Here is a 19,902-nt window from a genome sequence, read left to right as displayed (position 1 = left end):
AAAAAGAATGAACGGAAAATAAAATCCACCGCGGGTGATCCATCATGCGGACGCGAACTTGGGACGCGCAGACTCGTACTTGATTGGTTGGTACCGCCCATGTAGTACCACGTGACCCTAATGTAAGCTCCGCCCATGGTACTAGGTAGCCGCCTGAAGCTAGCCACGTTCTCTGCTCCGAACGTATCTGCCCTGAACAGGGGGAAAGTCTGGGGAGCCTGAGCGAGTAAAATAAGGAGAGAAAAAGAGAGAGAGAGAGAGAGAGAGAGAGAGAGAAAGAGAACTTCGACACAGCTAAACTCGGCGGGTCAGTCTCACCTGCGTGCAAGCTACAACCTAGCCAGTCCAGTTGAGCGGGCCTCGTCGTTCACGTCGACTCGTGCATACTTTCTCCACATAATCACTAATCGACGCTTCCCACATTTTATTCTTAGCTATTTCGATGCAACCAATAAACATCCAAAGTGTTCAATGTGATCATTCATAAGAAAAACATATATTTTAATAAATTTATCAAACTAAAAGATATCTTATTGAATTATAGTGTAACTACAACTAATCGAAGACATTGTGATATAGATAAAAAATCGACTGTCCTAAGTGTTTTATCTAATTGGATAAGTTTTTCTATCTCGAATCGATTACTAAAACGTATTTGACTAACGTGACTCGTACGATAGCGTACTTATCGAGCCTGATCTCATAATTTTATTATGTTGACAACGTACTGACAAAAAAAAACATCGCGAAGCTATTGTTTTTATATTTTATCATGAAAAACAACTTGTCAAAAAATATTACGATGTAGTAGTCCATGACTGATTTCGGATGAACTTTTAAAGAACTTTAAATTTACAATTAATCTTTTGATCGTGAGAAATTAAGGTTAAATTAAATTAATTAGACTCTCTGAAAGTGTTGTCTGAGTGTGGTTGAGCTGTAACGATGTAGAGAACATTTTAGTTCTCTATATTGAAGAACTTCTAAGACTTTTCTTTTCAGTCGATGTGAACAGTGAAGAATAACGTGGTGGTGGACTGTGAGTCGTTGATGTATTCATTTCATCGCCAGAAGGATGATGATGATGGACATGGGCATGTACGGGACCTACGGTAAGCCAGATTCATATCCCAACTACGTGTTCGCCGGCCAAGGAAATCACCATCATCAGACTTCTACCGTCGGTGGTCATGTCTCCGTACCACCATCACCGGATCTTGCACCGGGTCATTACTATCCTCAGACTGCAGTGGCTCCTTATTCATCTTCATCATCCGAGAGTTTCTTGACTGCGGAATCTGGTGCTTCTTCGAGTACACCACCTCAGAGTTTCTACTCGCCGACGGGAGCTGTACTGCACGAGGATGGTACCACAACGGCAATCATTTCATCGGAGAACGGCCTAAGTTATACCAATCTTGATTATGCTTCCTCCTCGACATACTCTGGTCAACAACCGCAACAACCGCAACAACAACAACAACAGCAGCAGCAGCAACAGCAACACCCACAACCACATACAGGATCCCATGGCTCGAACGAACCCCATCAAAGTTACCATGTACAGCAAAACACCTATAGAGAGGATCATCACCATCATCACCACCACCACCATCATCCTCCGAGTCTTCATCAAACTGCTACCCTACAAACCCATCAAAGAACGGAACTTGATTTGCATCAACCAACCTCTAGTCATCATCATCATCATCATCATCATCCTTCTCATCATCGACACGAGCCTGAATACCAGATACCAATCGGTGCTACTCCTAATTACGTCCACCAATATGAAGATTCTCTTCACTATCACGCACCAATCAGACAGAACGAATTTCCGGGACATCCTACAGGACATTACAAGGAAGAGAATCGTGATCCAACATCTTATCACGCTCTTCCACAACCAGGACATTCGCAACAACAGCAACAACACCCTCAGCATCCTCATCATCAGCAACACTCTCATCAGCACCAACAGCAACAACAACAACAGCAGCAGGCTCAAGTACCTACTTATAAATGGATGCAGGTTAAAAGAAACGTTCCTAAGCCTGTTGGTAAGTTTTTCTTTCCATTTTCAAGTAGATAATTAACATTCATTCGAAATTAGTCAAATGATAATAATAATAATAATACATCTTGATTGATTAAAATATCAACCCAATAAAGATAATAGTAATCATTCTCAATATAGAACATACGAAAAGCTTAATAAATAACAATTTTGTTCAATTATTATAAGCCAATGTTCGATAAGCAAAAATCAAATCAAATGAATAGTTATAAAATTTTGTTATTTTACAACTTAATTGCATATCTTTCTCTAATAAGTTTTAATAATTCACTGATAATTATAAAATATTATTTACTTTAACAGAAACCGGATAACAAACGCCACAAGATTTACAATTGTATAGTTAACTTACATACGTACAGCAATATGATACATGTAACATAATTTCTGCTTGGTTTTATATAACGACAAATGTAGGTGGACGTGTATACAAACACGCATACTTGCATCAAAGAGATGAAAAAAAAAGAAGACAAAAAAACATATAAAAAACGATGCACAAGCATTGCAAATTGTGCATAATGAATTGATAGTTACGAAAGACATGTTATTTCAAATTGACAATAGTGAAAGCATATAATTTGCAGATTATTCGAAGTTCACTCAATAAGAGTGATAAGAAATAATATTTTAAATCCGATTAAAATTGAATTTTATTTGCAATTAATACTAAAATTGAATTAATACTGAAAACTTTAAATTACATTTGTTTCTTTTATTGGAATTAAAAAAAAAAAAAAAAAAAAAAAAAAAGAAATATAACGTAGATGACTTTCATAAATTAGCATAAACTTTGAAGATTTAACGTTCCTTACTACTAAAAAGGAATGACTCGTCATACTTTTTTTCTTAGAATTATTTATAAATCACGCAGGAGACGTAATTTACATATATTTACTACTACCAAAAAGAAATAGAAAAAAAAAAAAAAGTCGACGAAACGTATGTACGTCACATTTCACTTGTGCGTCAATCTTAATTGAACTCGCCACCCAAGTGAAAAGTTCTCTTCAGAATCGGTCGATTAGGCTTCGTATCTACATCTTCGTATATCGTGTTTGTACATGAATTCATGTAAAGTATTCTCAACGAGACGCGATTAGGTCATGTCGTTACTTAAATCGAGAACACGAGTCGAAATCATGCTTCTAAGAACGTAAAGCACCACGTTCTTGAACTTCTAAACATTCTATCATTGCATTCTTGACATCATATTACTTCTAAAAGTCAAAATAAAAATACAATAGGCAAACATTTTTTAAACAACAATAAAATACTTCTTCTAATATTTTCTTAATTTCTGTAATAATAATAATAATAATAAAAAAAGAAAAACAATATTTAAGCAAGGATTAGAATTTTTAAAACAATCAAAAATAACATCTCTTCTAATATTTTCTTTATTTCTACAATAAGAAAAAATAAAAAAAAATATATATATATATATATATTTAAACTATGATAAAAAATTTGTATATATAATAATATAATATTTTTCTTTTAATATCTTTTTAATTTCTATGATTAACAAAGAACTATTCTTTAAGGCCGTGTGATTAAAACGTAAAAAATAATAAAATATTTCTTATAATATTTTCATAATTTCAATAATTAAAAATAAAAAATAAAAATAATATACCTAATATAATAATAAGAAAAATAATGAAATAACATGTAAAAAATATTATTATTAATGACCTACAATCATAGATTAATATTATCACGCTAAACAGTTTGACTACCGTTTACGCCTATGCGACACTCGTAAACGTAATAGATAAGATTATGCACACGAAACGAGGAACAGAAGATACTCGAGGTTTACGAGAATGTCCTACCCAGTATGATCATAAATCAAGCGTGGAAGCGCCACTCGTTGAATTCCTATCTCTCATATACAAACGTTTGCTTACGATATGATAGATCTCGATACTTTTCAAAAAATTCAAAGAGACATATATACAACATAAAAATTTATTTTAAACGCTGTTTTTTAATGGTATTCATATACAAGTACAATAACAAAATTATTCTTTTTTCTTTTTTTTTTTTTTTTTTGTTAAATATTTATCATGATTTTTCTTTTTTTTTTTTTTTTGTATATAAAAAATCTAAAGACATGTATCCCTATAATTTAAATAATTCTTATTTATCATTTTTACATAGATCTAATTTATTTAAATATTTTTTTTAGAATCTTATATTTTTATATTAACAAATTGACGTAAGTAAAATTCTTAACGTTAATCACCTTGTTTGTAAATACCAAAGATTTTTAATCACAACGACAAATTTATTAACATAAAAATATAACAAAAACGTGGTAGTCAAATTCTATGTGTCGATAACTAACATAAGACGATAAATAATACGATAAGATTTGCCATTGCAAAGGGAATTCATGAAACTAAATTTGTCTGACGAAATCATGACCGTTCAAAAAAGAAAACTTCAAGTTGATAACGATAAGGTTACTTACTATACCCTCTCTGTGATGTTTTTAGGACACAAAATATTATATACACGTATTATATTATTCGATTAACAAATACCGTTTTAACAATAAATAAAATAACTAAAATTTTTGATAATAAAATGTATGCTGTTTAAAATACATTTTTTGTTTTTGTTTTGTTTAAATATACAATAGTTCTTCAAAGAGACAAATAATTATTTTGAATTTCATATTACTTCGAAATATTCACATTTATAACATAAAAGATAATAAACAAATATCTCCATTAAAAACATCTCAAACAAAATGAAATAAACTTTTTTATCTGTCGATCTTTAGATAGATAAGTAATTGAAGTATCAAAAGGAAATACGTAATCATTAACACCAATCACACTAAATAATAACTAGTAATCAAATGATTTTTACTAATCATCGATGAGAAAGAACTAACATAGGCTAATATTAAGATATCGGAATTAAATATTGAATGGGATAGAACCGGTTTAGATTTATATACGTCAAATCTCAAAAGTACTCTCTCACACATATTTATCGATTACGTATACATAGATTAGAATTAAATTTCTAATTGCTAACTTACACACACACACAAACACACACAAACGTACAATAAATAAATAAAAATATATGAGTATGAAGTTGTCCTGCGAATATTTTCTTTTTCAAATGTAGCAATGTAATAGAAAAATTTGAGAAATAAATGAAAACACACAACTTTTTCTTTATTAAAAATAAATTTCTTAACGGGATCAATTAACTGTTCGATGAGAGAGCAGTTTTGAATAGTATAACTCGACGTTTCATTAAAACGCAAAACATATAAAACAAAAAGAAATATACATATTACAAATCTTAAATTTATATGATAAAATAATGGAAACGTGAAGTAAGTACTTAAAGGAAAAAAGAAAAAGAAAAAAAGCGCAAAAATATGTAATAAAAGATATCCTGTTAGATAATATTATTCAAATATGATAACATAACAGTAAAAGATCTTGAGAAATCTTTATTTAGATGATAAAATATAAGTGAAGTATCGAGCGTGGAATTCTTTGAAATGATTATTAATATTTTTTACAACGGATTAAGCCGGGTATCGGAAAGCAGCTGTGAAAACGTCAGAATCGATGTTAAGCGAGAAATGAGACATCTTAAAACACTAGACCGGTTCCCCTAACTTCACATTAACTTGCTCGAAAGATACGGGACAGCAATGTAAATACATGTATAACCGTCTAGCATGCTTTTCTCCTAACAGTGAGAGAGAACGTTCTCGTTCAAAGCTTGTTAAATGGAGCTTGTCGGAGTTAGGTACCGGCACTACGCTTAATAGCTCATTATAATCGAATTAATAACAGCAGCCTGAGAATCGAGAAGGGTGAGAAGCACCAATTGCCGCGGAACATGCAAATCGTACTGTGATTTTCCCAACCCTCTCTTATGAAACCCCTAACTTCATCGCTCTATCTTTTACTCTTTCACGCTATTACCCACTTCATTTCAAATCTTTACGAAATTACTTTTCCTATGATCACTTGAATTTTTCTATCCTTCCAAAATATTTATTTCTTCGAGCTAATTTTACTTTTATTTTTATTTACTTCATCTTAATAATTAAGTTGTATATAAAATTATCAAATGTATGCAGGGTAAATCATTGAAAATTTGGTTACTCGATAACTCAAATTATACGATTGGTACTGTGTAATACAAATAATTACACGATAAAATTGAAATATAATTTATGTAGATATACGTGATTGAATGTACAAGTTTTAAGCCTAACATATAAACCATTTTATTTTATTTTATAAAAAAAAAATTAAGATTTGTTTTTTGTTACCCTTTAAACGGACCTTCCTAAATAGAATCTTAACATAACATTCAATTCTTCTAAATCCTAACATTCTACAAAACAAAGATGCTGCTAATTCAAAAATATCATTTAAAACTGCATTATATCTCGAATGAAACAAATTAGCAAATTAAATTAAAACACACGAAACACACGAAACACACGAAAGAGTATAAAAAAAAAAAAAGAAGATTATTGATAATTTTAATGAAAAAGTGTTAGATTCGATAAAAAAGAAAATAAGAGGATGGGCGTGGTCAGAAGGAAGATCTGGTGGGAAGACTCTGGTGGATTTTGGTTGGTTAAGTTTTTTGGTTGGCGGAGATCTCACAATACCTCTCGTTTTCCCCTTCGTCAGTCTAGACCTTGTCGTACTCGTATACACGTACCAGGGGGTCCAAAAGACAGAAGACTTCTGGAGGGATGCCTAACTCCATGATGCTTTAAGGGCTGCTACGAAAAGGGGCTGTTGCCGCTGCTGCTGTTGCTGCCTTGGGGACACTTGCGCAGGGTTCCCCGAAAAAAAAAAAATGGAAAGAGCGTCGCAACGCTGTCAGCCTTTGCCAACCGATCTATCATACTAAACTCGATTTCTTTTCTCAGACGATGCGCTCAATAGCAGGATTGCTAATATCGAGAGAAAGAGAAAATGCGGAGACAAATGAGTAGTCGTGTGTAAAAAAATCTACTGGGATGCCTAATTTTCTTTTTCTATCCAAGAACGAGATTCTTCCATTTTATTCGACACTTTTTTACAACCTAATACAAACAATTTTTTACGATTACTTCTTTTTATTGAAAAAAAAAACAAAATAATAAAATAACAGTTTTTATTGAGACTGAAAAATTTTGTAATCTATCCTCATGTATCATAGGACTAATGTTAAAATTTAATAATAAAAAATTCTTTTTTTTTTTTTTAATATGAACTATCGTACAAATATCAAATTGATCTATCAAGACTATTACAAATTCTAAAATAGTACTACCACTATTTTTAAACCTCGATACAATAAAAGTAATCTATCGAGTACTGGATTATCTTCCCACAGCAAATAATCAAAAAGAAAACTTGGTAAACAAGTATTATTTTTAACGATCTTCATCTGCATCGTCACATATATAATATTGCTGATATCATTATTATTATTATAGTGTTTTTTACGATATAACTATATGAGGAAGCAAGTTGAACAAGTTTTACTGTTCGACTAACATAAACATACTATATAGGTTGCTTGTAAAATAATATCTGACATATATACTTTACATTTCATCTAATTAGAATGAACAAGAAACTTCATTGCTTGTTCCTCAATTATCGTGATACAAAAAAATAACAAGCATAACTGTTTTTCGAAGAATATAAAAAGATTCATGCGTATATATTAATAAAAAAAAAAAAAAAAAAGTACATCGATAAACGTCGATATATATTAAATAATAATACGACGAAAAATGTCAAACTCTTGAGAATCTTCAAAATCTTGATAATCCTTATCGTCATTGTTCTATAGAATTTATTTCCCAGAGATTTCTCATCCCATTTCCGAGAGATCGTCCCATTTCCTCGAAGACTATCACCTTTTAGGCCACCTTAAAATATGCATTTCGTTATCGACTCTCGATCCGAACGTATTCAGGGACGCCGCGCCGCCCATGAGTTAACTAAAATCGAATCTCTCTCTCTCTCTCTCGAAAAAGTCTGCCTTAATATTACACCCTTATAGATTCCTTAAAAATCTACTAATCTACTTATTCTTCAAAATATTATAATACTTATATTCCAAAAAATTGAAATAAAAAACTGAAACAACAAATAATTAAGATGAATTAAGAATTAATTTTTCTTAAACAAAAACAAAAACCCCCGAAAAAAAAACAAACAAAGTAGAAAATATGGTTTTTTTTTCAAAATGTGTATTAATTAAGTCCAACAGAAGAAAAGAAAAAAGAAAAGAAGGAACTAATCATAGAAGAGGCTAATATATGAGCGGCCCTGAGAACGTCTCGAGAGAAAAGAAAGTGAGTATAAATAAAAGAGAAAAATAAGGAATATACGTGTATCGAAGAGAGACGTGTGTCCAGGAATAAGAAAGAGAGTAAAGAAGAGAAAAGTTGGGTCGAGGCAAAGGCGAGCGTTCGCGGCCGCTCCGCTCCGGTCCGTTCCATTCCGTTCCGTTCGCGGCAAACGCGCCGGACGCGTGAGTGAGTGGCCGATATCTCAAGAGGGGATCAGAGGATCGTTCGCGTGTTTCCAACAGGGCTGCCACCCGCCGAACCTGGCAACCCCATATCCCACACCGAGCCACCACTACAATACCAACACTAACATCAACACCAACACCATCACTAACGTCACTAATACCAGCTGGACGTTCGTTAGGTTCGTTCGTTGGTTGGTTTGTTCGTTCGTTCGTTCGTTCGTTAGTTCGTTCGTTCGTTCGCCACCCTCCTGTCCACGTGTCTCGCTCACGCTGATTTTCATTTCCGCGGTACTTCAGTCAACTGGTCTGACTCTCTTTCTCTTTCTCTTTTTCACTCTCACTCTTTCTTTCTACGTCGGTCTCTCTTAACTCGTATTGACCGCATCCGTGCCTCCGACGAATTACCATCGACTTCGACCAACCTTAGACTATCTAAGTACCTAATTTTACCTGTCGATTATTATTATCTAACAAATTATTTACAAAGTAATAAATTAAATATAATTTGTTCACGTCAAATTCTAAGATATGATTAATTAATTAGTTCATAATTTTGATTAGAATTTTCTATCATTGTTTAAGATCAGAAAATTGTTAACTTCATTTTTTCATATACCAACACATTGAATGAATATTCCTTTGATAATTATCATATCTAACAATAGTACGGTTACACCTAATAAACATATCGAAGAAAAAAATTAAATTACATCTATACATATATGCTTATACTAATATTTAAATACCTACACATACTAGTTTTAATAGTACTGTGGATGCATATGTTATTCTTTCATTCGCGAACAAAGGAAATGAAACAAAATATAACCAAGGTAATTCCGTCTGTTCAGCTTCCACGCATCGGTCGTCGTATCTTGTCGAGCACGTTGATTTTATTATTATGATAGTTAATATTCTGAGTCACAGTCGTATATAAAAATGGTATATAATACCTATATGAATAAATATAGATATATATATATATATATATATAACGTATTTTCTGTGTGTAACGTAATATAAAAGGGGTGCGTGCAGCACGTTCGACAAGATCCGCGCTTCGTGTACGTTCGTAAATGCGCTTGGACATTCCCCGCTAAAATTAGGCTTACCACGATACTACTTGCGATAAATGTCGACGACTTTTAACGCCCTTTCTACGTCTCTTCAAAACATTTTTGATATTCAACAAAAAAAAGTAAGAAATTAAAAGTTCTCATTTTTACCAAATCTACGAATCTATCGTTTATTAATTACAAACGACTGAACGTTAACACGCTAATAAAATTAACAATTAACAACTTTAATCAAACAAAATGCTATACTGACATAGATTAAATTAAATGATATAAATTAATCGTTTTAAAACCGAAAAATCAAGTTAAAAATTCTTAGTTCAAGATTTTTCAGTTATTTTTATCTAAGAATATAAATTTTAATAATAAATAAAAATATTTAAATATGTAAATATGGCGTAGCTCGTTTGAAAAAAAAAAGAAAAGAAACCAAAAATAATATTATTAAAAATGATATCACATAAAAAAATTTCAAATATCTTATATAAGAAATATTATGTAATATTCGCGTATATGGTGTTATGTATATTAATACATATAAATATATGTAAATACACATAAACTCTAATTGTAAGATCTCACCATCACACATAAACAAAAAAGTAGACGACGATTATCCAACTGCTGAGCAAGGTTTCAACCCGTACACGCCAGCAAGCTAGCCAGTCCACGTTCGTTCAAAGGCTTGCCGATTAAATCTTACCCGCGGCTTAATATTATTATTTTACTTACTGCATGCAAGAACATAAGAAAGACAGGTAGGATAGAAAAAGAAAAAGAAAGAAAGAAAGAAAGAAAGAAAGAGAGATACGTGAATCGGAAAAGGAGTATAGAAAAATCTGCTAAGCCTCATCTATCTTTATCTAGTAGTTCGACTACTTTTGCTTTTGATCCAATTATCTCAACATCTAACTACATTCGATTAGAAGAAAAAGAATTCAAATGAAAGAAGGAATAAAATTAAAAAAAAAAAAAAAAAAAACAAAAAATGAATAAATAAATAAATAAATAATTACTATGCAAAATATTTGCTTACTTTAATTATTAAATTGATGTCCCAGTAATTATGGTAACGGTTTAAATAAAAAAAAAAAAAAAAAAAATTGAAAACATTTATTTTTTCATAATTTGTATTATAATTAAAATCATTCCAATTGATAAATACATTATAATGTAACTTTTATTTCAATCGCAAATAAACTGTTAATATAAATAATTGTGATACGCAATAAATCATCAAATGAATTTTTGCAATTTTTTGACTTATGCTATTATCATAATTGCCGGCATATACATATATGTATTTCATCTTTAAAAATTGAAAAGATCATCGAATGCATTGTATACGTATATCAAGTAGATTTTCCTCTTAGAGGTAACCGACAGTAAACAATCCCTTCATCACACAAGATCATCTGCTCTTATGCGGTAATAACACCCTCGCGTAGGATCTAAAGTACATTATGCAATTCAAATATTATTCAAAGGCTAAAAGCCATGAGGGACAGATGAAGTAAGGAAGTGTGGGGTTAGAAAGTAAAACCGAGAAGGGGAAATAGGTGAAATATATTATGGTATTACGTTACAGGAAAAAATACAGATTTCGATACACTCTACCCGTGCTCTTCACATCTTTTCAAATTATTCTTAAATTAAATAACGATTACCGCAATTACATTCGATTTTATTTTTATCGACACGAAGATAAAAAATTCAATTTTTCTTTAATAACGTCACATATAACATCAAAATAAAAAATCTTATTGCGAAACAGCTGTATTTAATCGATATCGGTGTCTTCATTTCACGATCTAACGCCGAGCAAAAGTTCCTAAATAAATATTAGAATAACATCCGAACTCTGATATATTTTCCGAAGTAGGCAAAAAAATAAGGTATCTTGATATTTGATCGAAACATTTATCCTGTCTTCTTTTTTTTTTTTTTTTTTTTTTTAATATATATAATCTATTTTTGTGTATTCTATTTAGGAAACGCATTAAACAAAAATATATATTGTCGTAATGTTGCGATAACTTTTTGATTTAACATAAGATAATTACGTTAACATAATTATATTAAATAACGCGTAATAAATTAATTAATAGAAAGATAAAAATCATGAAAATTATAAGACGTTATCTAACAAGCGTAACTAAATGGATTATCGTAATCTTCGAGACACAAGCTTATAATCTAAAAATATTAATTTATATTCACTGGAGCATTATATTTATATATATATATATATATATATATATATCAAGATTAATATATAAAATTCTAAATAATCTAATAATTAGTAAATAATCTATATTAATAATCTAAATCTATTAATATAGATAAAATTATTGTAGTAATTATTTACTTATCTTTTTTATTTTACTCTATCGAAACCTATTTCAATATATTTCGAATTCTGTATAAAGTAATTGGTACATTTTTCCGACTATAAACAAATTAATAATCATTAATTTATTTACGATAATCTACAGTTTTTTTTTTATTCTTTCACAGAAAGTATAAATTAAAAAAAAAAAAAAAAACAAGAATTAAAGCAAATAAGACAGGAATATTCTTTGATCATCGATACGAATCCATTGCTATGCAAAACGACCCTAAGTCGGAAATCATTTGTCTCGAGGATAAATGAGAAATTGGTAGAACGGAGAAGGGTACCTTAAGGGTGGAATTAAAGAGTAAAGGAAGAACCGATAGATGTTATACAGAAAGGACTTTAACATTGCTGAGTCAAAGAAGGCGTTGACACTGTTAATTATCTTTTCATAATCTACTGAAACAGCCCTTCAATCATCTTCTCTTTTCACTGTGATTATAACTATCGTCAAGATGCACTCGTATTATGCATCACGCAACTTCAAAAACAAACAGTAGACATTTTAATCAATGATTCCAACAAACTCAATTATCTCTTTACATAAAAAAAAAAAAAAATAATAATAATTACCTAAATATTTACACAAATTTACAAGACAAATAATTTACAAACTTAAAACATTGTATATTTTAATTAAGCAAATTTAAAAAGATAAAATAAAATAAAAGAATGCAAACTTCAATCACACTAACTCTATTGTTTTTTCTACGCAATAAAAATAAATATTCAAATATTTACAAAAATTTGTAAGATGCATAATTTACAAATAGAAAAAAATTTTATGCATTATGCAACTTTCGAAAAAATAAATTCAATCAATGATTATTGTTTTTCTATGCAATAGAAATAAAAATACCTATATATATATATATAAAAATGTATAAAAATTCCAATTTACATATAGAAAACGTGGAAACAATCTAAAATATATATATATATATATATATATATATATATATATATATATATATATAAATATTGTATAAACAATTTGTATCGTCTAAAAGTATGAATTATTTATAAATGACCATCGTTCTCGAAGTTAGTTCTCATGGCCATTAAGCTTACGCTTCTCCAAACCGAATGATAAACTTGGACAAGTTCTATCAGACACGACGGAGAGATTGAATGAAATGTTTCCCGTTTTCGCGACTCATTCATCAATTTAGTACCTTAGCAAGACTACCGGACAGAACGTTACTGACTTTATGTATGGTTTTCGTCCAACCAAACTCACGTTTCACTATACGTTCTCACATTTTTTTTTTTTTCAACAAATTCGTTTAAATAATTCTTTTCTTTCTCACACTTGAACTAAAAAAAAAAAGAAAAAACAAAATGATTAGCTAGTTAAATGTTCGCAGATAAATAAAAAAAAATGTCGAACTTTTGAAATCAAACTCATAAATTATTCCTAACCGAACGCGCATTATTAAATGGATAAATAATTTTCGAAGACTGGAAAAAGTATAAAGGAGTAAAAAAAAAAAAAAAAAGAAACAAAACAAAAGAGAAGTTTATGGTAAATATACACATAATACGTACCTAGCCTCTGATATAAAAGATGTAACTTTAAGGCGTTGGCTTGACAGTTTCGTCCACCCTCAGCCATTAAGTAAATTGATCTCCACATACCAGCAGTCTAAATAACAACCTAATTTTCATAATGCGCAAACGAGAGTCTCCCTCTGCCCCCTTTTTTATTCTTCTTTCCTCGAGGTGTTTCATTTCTTTATTTTTTTTTTTTTTTTTTAATTTTTTCCCCTATAGACAACTAAATTAGATTATTTCATCTGGCGATATTGTCGCTGTAATAATATTTTCACCTATTGCAAAAAATAAATATCTTTATTTATGTAATAATTCGAATTCTTGTTCATTCATTTATTTTTGTGGGATTAGGAAATATTTGAAAATGAAAGTGTAAATAAATATAAAAACAAGGAACGGTTAAGAGATGGATATTCGAAAACAATCGTTACTGAATATGTATGTTAATTTTTCGAGAATAAATTTAAATAGATATTTCTAATGTGCATAACGAAAGGACAATAGAATATAATTTGAAGCTAAAAGTGTGAGAAATTGTAAAAAGTGCTTTTGCGAAAAGAATAATCCTGGAAAGAAGTACGACGATAATTTAGTAGTAAAGAAGCAAGACGTATAGAAATACTTAAGAAATAATAGAGACAATTAGTAAATTAATAGTTAAGAAGCCTAAAGATTATTAATTATTGATCCAATAAATTATAGACACTTACTATTCTATTCAATCATATCTTTAATTAAATATGTATATATATATAGTCTTATAAATATATTTCTTTGAATTTTTTCTTTAATTATTAAGAAAAGCTATTCATAAACATCATTAAATGAGTATAAAATTTGAAAAAAATCCTATATTTATTTAATTTATTATTTGTATAAAAAAATAACTACACATAATCTAACGACGATACATTCAACCTCACGTAATCTGTTAATAACAGCTGATGCAATTTGATCCAATCATAGGGCTTAACCCTATCGTCCGTTCACCTTCTTGTACAGGTCATCTTCCCCAAAAACTACTTTCCGAGAACTGACCAGCTGTGTTGGACATGAGAGGGCTGTCACTTAAAGGATTTAACTTAATCTCAGACTACACATATTGCTTTCCAATAATATTTTACTCTCTTTTCTAATCGTAAGAGGATAAGCCGCTTTGTATTCAACGGTAGCTAATACAAAGTCATCCAAACAAATGACCCCTACACAATTGGAAAGAACTAATTAGTTTTAATATTATAATTGATTAATTTTTTTCCCAATGGTGTAATAAGAACGCGAGAATATAAAATTAAAATATAATTCAATTTATTTCATGAAACGTCTTGAAATTTGTAATCATCCGCATAACCAATAATTAAATTCTAATATACATCGATTAAAAATATATTTGATAATATTTATAAAATGTTCATCCAATGTTTTAACAATCACAAATTTGAAACTTATTTAACAATAAACGTTCTGTTTACAGCCACCAAGACGACTCACAATGCTGGTGATTTTATTGGTAACACGGTCGGCAGTTCGAATTCGTCGGTTTATGGAAATTCAACGAGTGGTACCGTGAACTGTCTTACCGGAGGCCCATTAGCTGGTATAACAGGTGGCTTCAACAATACCGGTCGTACGAATTTCACTAACAAACAACTAACCGAATTGGAAAAGGAATTCCATTTTAACAAGTACTTGACACGCGCGAGACGCATCGAAATAGCCTCGGCCCTTCAACTAAACGAGACGCAAGTGAAAATCTGGTTTCAGAATAGACGAATGAAGCAGAAGAAGAGAATGAAGGAGGGTCTTATACCAGCTGATGGTGGAAACGTCAGTCAACTAACTGGTACGAGGAGTAGCAGCAATTCACCGACTAGCAATCACCAAGCAACAACCAATCAGGACAATATTGCTGGACTTAGCTTATCAAGTTTCACCAGCGACAATAGTCAAGAATCACCACCTATATCGATCAAAGATTAACTCGATCATTTATGACCTTTCGTTTTACAAAGAGACGATGATTGTTTAAATGAACCCTCTTTAAATGGAGAACACCAAATAATTGATATATCTAGCCAATGAGACAAACAAACTAATACTTTCTCTTAAGTCAAATATTATTTCGTTCACCAACTTCATTCATAATGATATTATTTAAACTATGACATTTGTCAAATATAACACATGTTATACTCTGGTTTTATTTTTTTTTTTCTATAATTGATATTAAACTCGAGATACAAGAGTTCTCAGAGTTTGTTAGTTAGATAGCACAAGTGTGAACATTCGTCTTAATCCCAGGGAATATTTATGATTAATTGTTATGTAAATTATTACACAGGATATACGAGCGAGCTCTTATTGCTTCGTGCTACAGCGTTACCATTGTAAATTATCTTATTCAATGATCTTTAGTAAGGATATTTTTAATTGAAATTTCGTGAGATTAAAACGAAAGAAAATAATACGTTTTAAAGTAACGCATTACCTTTAAATTAAATAATTCTACTACCAATGTAAAATCACAAATCTAAGAAAAAATGCAAAAATACAATTAACGAAAAACAAATCGATTAATTCCTGTAATGATATTAATTTAAATAATTCATGTCTTGATTTAGACTAAACAAAAATTTACTTTTTCTAATTCTCTGACTTAAAACCGATATATGTACATTTGTAAATGATTTAAAATAAATACGATTATACCAAAATAACTAATACTATATAAAAAAAATATATATATACATAGATACACAACAGACAAACATATACACAATACGTTAGCTTAACGTATATAACAAAAAAATAATTTGCACACAGAAGAATATACACGATATACAAAATAATTAAATGAAATATCGCGAAACAATTAACAAAATACATAAATATAAATATATGATAAGCATATATATATATATACATGTAACGTGTAACATCAAAATGTATAGGATGACTCGTTAATTATAAACCCTTAATGAAAAAGGTTTCTTCATAATGAAGTGCCATATTTCCCGAAGTATTATGTCCTTACACGTAAAATTATAATTATAATTATTATTATTATTATTATTATTATTATTATTATTATTATTATTATAAAAATAAACTATATCTATATATGTTATTGTGATACCACGATAACGCGATTAATTTAGTCTAGAAATTAAAAATATTATTTGTGTATTTATATGTAAATAGAATTTTGCGTACGCGAGCGCGCGCAAGCTTGATGTATCGAAAAAGGAAATGACGAAGAAAATATTAATCTATATCACTTGAAGAAAATTAGAAACATTCGCCGACGAATAAAAGAACAAAAAAATAATAAACGAAAATCAACGATACGATATATACGAGAATGAGATTGAAAAGTTTTGAAATCTCGGATAAGAATAATTTGTATTTTCGATTAAAATCACTTTTATTTTCGAAACTTTTCAAATATATTACGTACAAAACTTATCCAGCTTCACTTTTGTGTTATAAAAAATAATGTACTTATTTATCATCATTCTAATTGTAAAATTAAAAAAAAAAAAAAAACGAATGTGTTATACCAGGGCTTCTCAAAGTGTGGATCGCGTAACTGGCAAAAATATTTACTTGGATGAAGAAGAGTCGCCAAATGGAAAAGTTTAACAGGTTGACTGCCGTGTGGGTCACCGGTAACCTCGACACGACCAATAGTAAAAATACATAATTAGAGTAAATATAAATACTGATAAATGTATAGATAATACCATTGTTTTTATAAGGGTTTAAAGAAAATAATGACATATTGAACATGCACAAATAATTTTATAATTATAAGAAAAATATACACATGACATGTAACGACGTTATTTCTGTAGATAATTGCTTGATAAAATGCAATCTTCATCATCAGAACATTTCATTAAATACATCATTAACTTCATCCTAAAATCGGGAATTAAAATATTTTCTAGTTACTTTTATTTGTATAAGACCATTTAATTTACAACACACGTAATCTGTAAAAGCTCTATGCCAATTTCCTGTAATATTTTAGTTTTTTTTTACACTAGTGAACTATAAACAGTCATTTGATCAACTATAACTAAACAGACAAATCAACTATGAATTTCTATAAATTATAACCTATTACCATTTTTAAACAATTTGAAACAACTGATAATCACGACAGTGATCTACAGCGGCCTTGGGGGTTACCGGTGACCTCACCATAAATAATGCATTATAAATGCATTAAACACAATTATATAACTCCTTTTATCAGCTGTAAAAAAATTTCAGCAAAATATGCATCTAATAATAAAAAATTCATGTGAAAAGTGCGTAGCAGTCAACATGTTAAGAAGCTTTGTGATATATAAATCTGCATTAAAAATTTTCAAATACGCACATATTGTATTTGTAAAAACCGATGACTTGATTTTTTTTTTTTTTCTTTTTATTATTCCAATGTTCTGCGTTATATAGTCATTAAATATTTATGAAAACAAAGGATTAATTTTAAAAAAGAAAAAAAACAACAATTATGGATAGATATATGCATCGTATGGAAATAAATTTTCCCTTTATTGTATTTATGGCAACTTGTTACCGTATCATCGTGAATGACAAAAATAAAATAACATTTAAATTATAACAAACTGAAGAAAAAAAAACCACAAATTCTCATTCACTCCTTCTTGTATTAATATCTTATTGCGTCGCTATATTTAAAAAAAAAAATAAATTATTGTGATTAAGACGATAGAGCTCTGGTACCTAAAAGATTCCTACTGTTAATAATAATAAAATTGTGAGTAATCTGTAATGTCTCTTAGAGCTATGTAGAAAGAAATAAAGTATTATTGTATTAAATCGTAACGCAAGCTCACGCAAATCGTATTTATTAAATACATATAATATATATATATATATGTGTATATTTCTTTTTGTTTTGCATTTATTCTTGAAAAAAAAAAAAGGAAACTTTTCTTACTTAAATATCTATGTTGATATTTTAATCAAATATTTATACTTATCTTCTTTTCAGCAAATTATTCATGACCCCATATATAAAAGTGTAATACATTTAAAATATATATAATTTCTTATCTTAATCAGTTTCAGAATGTTAAAACGGTATACAATATGAAGAAAATTAAACACAGTGATCCCAGAGACTTTAGTTCGTCTGATCGACACAGGGCCGTAAAATTATCGAAAAATCGAAAATTATCGTACAGGCTAATTTTTGGATCGTACAAGGCTTCAAATTATGTGACGCGTACGATAATTATCGTACGAATGGGATCACTGAATTTATTTAAACAACATATAGCAACTCGTTCTCATAGAATAAGTCAAAGTTGATTGGTTACTGAGTTCTAACCTATCACTGCCGTTACTTCTTCACAGTTATCTACTATTGGTCCACGTGATACGATACAACGATACTAACGCCATCTAATCAGCTGTGAAAAATAAATATAATATTCTAACCTCTTACAGGAACGTTGGTATTTATATCTCTTATATGATTATATTATTATGATTAATTTAGTTCATTAAAAAGTTATTATTGTGAATACTAACGTGCAATTTGAAACAAAAAATGAGTAAATTAAGAGAGTATAAAAAATTTAGAGCACAAGTTGATAAAGAAAGGAGTATTCTCAAAAATATATTATCTAAACTTGACCAACAAATAGATGCACTTCAGGTAAAAATTATACCGCAATAACGAAGAATAATAAAATTCATTTATAACAATGTCAACTTAAAATAAACCATTCCATGAAATAATTATTTTTATTTGGTTGACAACTAAGTGATTGCGGATTTTATTGATTTTGTCGATAAATAGCATTTTAAAATTAGCAATCACTTAATTGCCAACTCAATAATTTGAATTTTTCAATGTTGCAGGTTGAACAATTAAACATAATTGGTCTTATAAATGCAAAAAATAATCCTAAAAAAGTTCTTAAAGATACAAAGGAAGAATCATCTTTGCAAACAAGTAACAACCAAGTTTCAAATGAAAAAATGTTAGATTTATCAGTACCAATGTTGATAGATTTAAATGAAGAAGAAAGTGAAGACGATAATAGCAGGAATGCATTTTATGAGTTTAATCATATGTTTAAAAAGGAAATAAATAACTAATGAATGTAATAAGCAAACTGTAAAATATTTTTGTACGTACTTAGATTAAATAAAATTAACATACAACAATTAAATTTGTACATAGTTATTTGTACATACATGGATAAAAAACCCCTGAA

General features: G+C 29.5%; 2 protein-coding genes and 1 long non-coding RNA gene across 3 annotated transcripts; 2 read left to right on the top strand and 1 right to left on the bottom strand.

The window, feature by feature from the left end:
* The first annotated feature begins 244 nt into the window (after window positions 1–244).
* Window positions 245–18,499, top strand: LOC107068760 (uncharacterized). The gene is made up of 2 exons (XM_015325479.2): window positions 245–2,060; window positions 15,117–18,499. The coding sequence occupies exons 1-2, from the start codon at window positions 1,076–1,078 to the stop codon at window positions 15,620–15,622; spliced, it is 1,491 nt and encodes a 496-aa protein (XP_015180965.2). The 5' UTR covers window positions 245–1,075; the 3' UTR covers window positions 15,623–18,499.
* LOC149032226 (uncharacterized) lies at window positions 14,412–15,363 on the bottom strand. The gene is made up of 2 exons (XR_016176860.1): window positions 15,223–15,363; window positions 14,412–14,844 (listed from the first exon to the last, which is right to left on the bottom strand). It is a non-coding gene; the product is annotated as an uncharacterized LOC149032226 (long non-coding RNA).
* Window positions 18,500–19,098: 599 nt separating the features above from the next.
* LOC107068715 (uncharacterized) lies at window positions 19,099–19,857 on the top strand. Its single transcript, XM_015325422.2, has 2 exons — window positions 19,099–19,337; window positions 19,544–19,857. Exons 1-2 carry the CDS (start codon window positions 19,230–19,232, stop codon window positions 19,781–19,783), a joined length of 348 nt encoding a protein of 115 aa, XP_015180908.1. The 5' UTR covers window positions 19,099–19,229; the 3' UTR covers window positions 19,784–19,857.
* The last annotated feature ends 45 nt before the right edge of the window (window positions 19,858–19,902 follow it).

The sequence above is a fragment of the Polistes dominula genome, unplaced genomic scaffold (genome assembly GCF_049000335.1).
Source record: "Polistes dominula isolate Pdom_NZ unplaced genomic scaffold, Pdom_raw_medaka contig_33, whole genome shotgun sequence".
In the NCBI taxonomy this organism is placed as follows: Eukaryota; Metazoa; Arthropoda; class Insecta; order Hymenoptera; family Vespidae; genus Polistes; species Polistes dominula.
The sequence above is the reverse complement of the archived record's forward strand: the minus strand, read 5'-3'. Positions and strand labels throughout refer to the sequence as shown.